The following is a 6,678-nucleotide window of genomic DNA, read 5'->3' as shown; positions in this document are numbered from 1 at the left end:
AAATTTTACGAAAATTTCAATTTAATTCACGTTTTTTTATTTTTTTAATAAAAATTTATTTATTTAATTAATTATATCACACATACAACTCAAATATAGGATCATATTTTCATAATTCATTTGACAAAAATTTCTTTATAAATTCTATTATTAAAATGTTATTAACTATTAATAGAGTGTTTAGTGCTATTAAAATATTAAAAAAATTATAAATATGTAATTATGTATTGATAATGTCGGTTAATTTTGATATACCAAATTGGAAAAAAAAGTAAATTATATAGTGTGAAAAGTAATGTATTATTTTTTTAAAAAATAATATATTAAAAATAAAATACTATCGTATAAATTATCATTTAAAGAAAAACAAATGTATGAGATTATTCCACGTGGATGAGGTGGATTACGTAAGGAGGCACGTCAGTCGAACGGTGATTTAAAGCACGTGATGCGGTGGTTTTCTTCAACGAAAACATTGTTAAAGACAAGTCTGAACATTCCTAAAGCAAAATATCTTCTACACTTGATAAAAAGTTTTGCTTTTTCAAATTTAAGATAAATACGTATTCAAATTTTATTCACGTTCTTTAAATGGACAATTTGAAATATTTTCAACTTAATTTACACGGTAAATGTACAATTTTCAGTTACGATTTATAAAATTTTTAAGAAAAAATTATTTTTTACCAAAAATAAAATATTTATGCTTCAGTAAGAAATTATTGCGTTATCTGGTGATGATGTTAAAAAAAAAAAAAAAAAAAACACACTAAAAACGATTTTAATTATGAGAAAAGGCCGTACAGTACTTCCAGGTGTATGATATACCTCCTCTTCCCTCTACATCACAGGTGCTGAGGAAAATTTATGGCGCATAAATAGCTAGCCAAAGGCAGTTTTAGAAACTCCACAAGCATAACGTGGCCATGGCGGATACTCTGCAACAAATTCTGTTAATCTCCATTTGTATATCCTTGGTTTCTTCTTTAACCTTCCGCCTCTCTTCCCATGAGAAATCTTTCGTTTCTATTGCCACAGCATGCCAAAATTCGTCGGTAAAAGAGCTGATAATCGGGTTAGCAAATGATGAGCAGACGGTGAGATGGATGAAGGAGACGAGGCGGAGAATCCATGAGTACCCAGAACTTGCCTATGAAGAATTTAAGACTAGTGAGCTTATTAGAAGTGAGCTTGACCGATTGGGTGTTGCTTATCGCTGGCCGGTGGCTAAGACCGGTGTTGTGGCGGAGATTGGGTCTGGGTCTCCTCCTTTTGTTGCTTTGAGAGCTGATATGGATGCTCTGCCAATTCAGGTCTGACTTATTTGATTTCTTCATTGTTTTTACCTATTAAAAAAAATGTGTATGTATATATTTATTGTGAAAAGAGGAAAGGGGGAAAAGACTTCCTTTTCTCTTTTGGGTGTTTGTTGTTTAATTTGTTTATTGTTGGCTGTCTTGCTTGTTGAGGATGAACAGAGTATGAACAAGTTATAAGGAAATAATTAGTGTTTGGCTGGGTTAATCATGGACCCACTTGGGAATTCTCTTTAAAAGATTTTCCATAGATGTACTTTGATTTCCTAGGATTCACCATGTGATGGGTATTAAACTATTCCAGGAGAAACTTATAGTATTCTTTGACTCAACACTGTGATAAAAGGAGGGAACAGAAGAGAGACTGTGATGAGTACATGCTTTTAAAGATACATATCATTCTTTCACTCCTGGCTCTGTTACTATCACACGATGCTGATTAACATTATCAATAAATGGTGTGTTGTCAAATCCAAGCGGTCCACTTGGGTAAAAAAGAAAAAAAGAAAGGAAAAATGCCTATCTTGTGAAACCCATGTAAGGTTTATAGATAAATTGGAGATCAATTTATATGACTATCGAGATTGAGCATGTGGTATGTTTAATCTCATTGTTTCTAGATTGTTTTTTGTTGGTTTCATGTTTGTCTTTCCTCTAAATGCTTCATGATTGAATTGAACCTGGGTTTAGAGAGTTTGGTTAATCACCAGAAACCATTTGAGTGTGCAACAGTTTCTTTCCAATTTTGGTTAGACCTGATTGATCTGTCAAGTTCTTTCATTAGTTCTTGTTCAATGGAATGTTAATTAACTAGTATGTTCATATAGCTTACCGCACTATCTCTATGTAGGAATTGGTTGAATGGGAGAACAAGAGCAGAGTAGATGGCAAAATGCACGCATGCGGCCACGATGCACATGTTACCATGCTCCTTGGTGCTGCAAAGATACTAACAAAACTGAAAGAAACATTGCAGGTAAATCTAATTGTTTCGAAACTCAGTTGAGTGACTGAAAGTTATTTTCATTAACCTGGTTTGGATGTATTTGTATAAATGCAGGGCACTGTTGTCCTAATATTTCAACCCGCTGAGGAACGAGGAGAGGGTGCCAAAGAGATGATCAAAGAAGGGGTGCTTAACAATGTAGAGGCTATTTTTGGAATGCATTTGGTGCATCAATATCCAGTTGGTGTTGTTGCGTCGCGGCCAGGAGCATTTCTAGCTGGGTGTGGGAGCTTTAAGGCTGAGATAAGTGGTAAAGGGGGCCACGCTGCGATCCCACATCACTCTATTGATCCAATCTTGGCAGCTTCTACATCTGTAATTAGCTTGCAGAATATTGTCTCAAGGGAGGTGGACCCTTTAGATTCTCAGGTATATGCTTGCAGTTACTTGTTGATTGCTCTGTACCATATGCTTTGATCTGGTATAATATACACCATCTGATTCTGCATCCATGGTATAAGAGTTTGAAATCTAAACCATCTTTTGTCTCATTGGGTTTTGGATGCTGCAGGTAGTTTCTGTTGCAATGATCCATGGAGGGACTGCATTTAATGTAATTCCAGACTCAACGACGATAGCTGGAACGTACAGAGCTTTTGGCAAGAGGAGCTTCAATGCACTCAGGGAGAGAATTGAACAGGTAAATAATTAAATGATGTTGATGCCATTAATCAATCACGAATCCAAGATATGTGAAAAGAGGCCGTCTATTTCAATTTTCAAGATATTCTTCTTTGAGCCCCTGCTAGAAACTATGGAAAGTTTTTCATAATGTACTAAGATTCATGTACATATGATGGTTTGGGGATATTAACTGGCATGCAGAAACTAACTATTAGATACTCCAGAGGACTAATTAATCGTAGGATCCCTTAAATATGATTGATTTGTTCTGAATTTTTGTCAAAAAAATTATAGAAGAAAAAATAAAAGTGAAAGCAATTACTTTGTGAGTTCTTTCTCCTGAGGCACTTATTCAAACTTTTTGTACATAGGAATCAGATATACCTGTCTACTCTCTGTGAATGGGTTTTGATATCAGATTATTGTGCCAGGTTATTACAGCACAGGCAGCTGTACATCGGTGCTCTGCTGTGATCGACTTCTCGGGAAGTGAACATCCAACAATCCCACCAACAACGAATGACGAGAAAATCTATGAGCATGTAAGACACGTCTCCGGTGAGATATTAGGGGAAGAAAACATAAAACTTGCTCCTAGCTTCATGGGTAGTGAAGATTTTGCATTCTACTTAGACAAAGTACCTGGATCCTTCCTACTGTTGGGCATAAAAAATGAGAGAACAGGATCAGTATATCCTCCGCACAGCCCATACTTCACTGTCGATGAGGATGTGCTTCCTGTAGGAGCATCCATATATGCGGCATTTGCTCATTCATATCTTTGGAATTCAGCTAAAGAATTGGATTCATACCGCTAGATATATGTTTTAAGGTTAGTAAATATTCCAATTTCAATTAGCAGTTTAATTTTCTGGGTGGTTTGTTTGTGGGATATGGTGGAGCTGTGTTGCAGGAAGAGGAAGGAAGCAAATGGTTTAAACCCATTGTTGTAGAATTTTTCATCCCATTTTTGCAATTGTTTTGAAGTTAAGCTCATTTATCCCATTGTTCAAGCTGTTTAGTATTTTAATATATATATAAAAATTGAGGTAGTCTTCTGAATTGGATTCCATGGACTATCCAGGCAATTTTTGTTTATATTATTATTGTTGTTGTATAATATATAACTCATATTATAAAAAAGAATTAGATACCTCCTTCAATAAAACAAATGATTAAGAGACAAATGTATAATAATTTTGATATATGAATCAATAGATGAATAATAATATTACAAGAATCTCTAAAAAGGCAAATAATGAAATATGGAGTGATTGGTCATGATGATGTCTTATTCATTATTTATTTTTTAGAATGTATGAAAAATATTATTATTATCGTTTCCTTCAAATATTTTATGGTCACAAATATTCGTCTCCATTTTATTTAAAAAATTAAATAATGCATGTTTTCGTAAAAACGACGTCGATTTTAACATTTCTCCCAAATGATTTTTCCACACGCATCAAAAGTCGCCGTCGGTAGAAAAACGATGCTTTCACCGTTTAATTTTAATTTTAGAGAATTAGAATCTATAAATAATATTTGAATTAAAATAAATTTTTTATCTTATATTAATTGCATATCAAATTTAACTTAATTGTTTTAAGATTTTTTTATAAAAAAATAAAAAATATTTAAATTTTAAATATAAGTAAAAATTAGTATGTAACTTTTAAGTAATATTATATTTTTACAAATCAAACAAACAACAGCTCTCAATTCTATCTAAAGTGAATTAGTTAAACACATACATTACACAAATTATTGAAAGCTAAAACAGTAGATAATAATAATAATAATAATAATGTATTTTTCATAAACATTTAACTAACAAATAATAAAAACTAATCATATCATAAAACCGATCGAGGAACTTAAGGTAATCAATCACCGGATCAGACCCTGTCTCTCACACCAAAAGCAACGGCGATGAAACTAAAGAGTCCAACCAGCACGGAGGGCGACATGGCGGTGCCAAAAGAGGTCGGTGCGCCGGGAGCCGGAGCCGGGACTGGTGACGGTGTAGGGCTGGGTGTAGGAGCTGGCTTGTGGTGGTGATGATGAGCCTCGTGCGCTAAAGCAAACGCCATCAACATAGCGAAACACGCCAAGACGATAATTGCCTTGATTCCTGAATTAGCGGCCATCTCTGCGGGTTCTCTGTAAAATTGGGTTTATGAGCTACGAAACTATGGAGGTTGGAGATATCAGAGATTTGATTGAAGCCGATGTATATATAGAGAAGGAAGGAGGCAGACTCTGTATTGGAAAATGTACTAAATTGGAGAAGGTTTATACCCAGTTTCCAGAATAAGTCGGATTCTGGATTTGATTTTGATCGTAATCCTCTCATGCATACATCTACAAGAGTTTGAGTCACTGAATTTTGGGAAGGAAATCGAGAACGTTAAATAAGAAGATTCCGAGGATAAGTGCATGATTTGATTGGTTGTCATGTATTGGATGATAAGGGAAATATGATCCCATCATTTTCAATTTCTTTTAATCTCAGATTTTTAAATATTATTTTTCCCCAATAAAAATAGCAATTTTCATGCTGCAGCACTTTTAACTCCAAATTGCTCCTTGTCTAATAGTCTTCTTTTTTAAAAAATAAATAAATAAATAAATATTGGTTCTGTTACTTCGAAGAAGATGCAGAAAATTTCGAAATTTAACCCAAAAAAAAAAAAAAGAAAAGAAAAGAGATAAGACACGATTTATGTTATATTTTTATTTATATTTTATAAATTTACATTTTGAATCATATTAAATATTTTTAATAAAAATAATTATTTTTTAAATAAGCACGCAGATGAAATCAAAACTATCATTGATATTTTATAGTAGAAATATTTACTCGTAACTTTCATATATTACACGGTATAATAATTGAATTAATAATTAATTAAGTTAATCTTTAAAATATAAAAGAATTGGGAGATAAATTTTGCTATATATAATTCTCGATATTGAATATAGTCCCAATTCATAACTATAATGTAACTTTGACTATAATTTTTAATATAAATAAACTCAAACTAATTATAAAACATAATCTATGAATAAATTTCAGACATGAACATTAATCTACCTATTAACTGAAAATTAAATTCAGGCACAACTCTAAGTTTGATCTTATTTCTTGTAGATTATAATACATGGTATCGACTAATTATTTCATATCAAGGGAGTGGTAAAATGTGTAGAGTTGTGTTAATATATTGTGCAAATGATTATTAGTTTTAACTCCTACATAACTTGTTTAGTAAATAGGCCATGATATATAAATACATACACAATCTATTAAGTAAACACGCCATGATTTATAAACATGTAAACGACCTATTTATAAGATCAATTTATTTAGACTCATTTGACCTATTTATCATACAAAATTAAATTATCTAATTAATAAAAAATTTGAACTAACTCATCTAATATATATATTGAATACATATTATAATATGTATAATTTATATATTATATTATATTATATCTATTATACATATATTCTTATGCATGTATTTTAATAAATTCACATATCTAATGCATTAAATATATTAATAAGACTAATTTGACAAATTAAACTAGTTTAAACCGGTTTAAATGATAAACCCATCTAATTAGGGGTGAAAATTATTCGAACCATGCATTAAATATATTAATAAGATTAATTTGACAAAGTAAATAAATTTAAACCATTCTGAATGATAAACCCATTTAATT

The 6,678-nt window shown here is 31.8% G+C and overlaps 1 protein-coding gene across 1 annotated transcript; it reads left to right on the top strand.

The window, feature by feature from the left end:
* Window positions 1-832: 832 nt before the first annotated feature.
* Window positions 833-4,008, top strand: LOC148252791 (IAA-amino acid hydrolase ILR1-like 4). Its single transcript, XM_088209484.1, has 5 exons — window positions 833-1,313; window positions 2,167-2,292; window positions 2,377-2,691; window positions 2,834-2,962; window positions 3,378-4,008. The coding sequence occupies exons 1-5, from the start codon at window positions 927-929 to the stop codon at window positions 3,762-3,764; spliced, it is 1,344 nt and encodes a 447-aa protein (XP_088065610.1). The 5' UTR covers window positions 833-926; the 3' UTR covers window positions 3,765-4,008.
* The last annotated feature ends 2,670 nt before the right edge of the window (window positions 4,009-6,678 follow it).

Source organism: Carica papaya, chromosome 8 (genome assembly GCF_054855325.1).
Source record: "Carica papaya isolate Zhongbai chromosome 8, ASM5485532v1, whole genome shotgun sequence".
Lineage (NCBI taxonomy): Eukaryota > Viridiplantae > Streptophyta > Magnoliopsida > Brassicales > Caricaceae > Carica > Carica papaya.
Note: the sequence above shows the minus strand (reverse complement) of the source record. Positions and strands in the feature narration are given on the sequence as shown.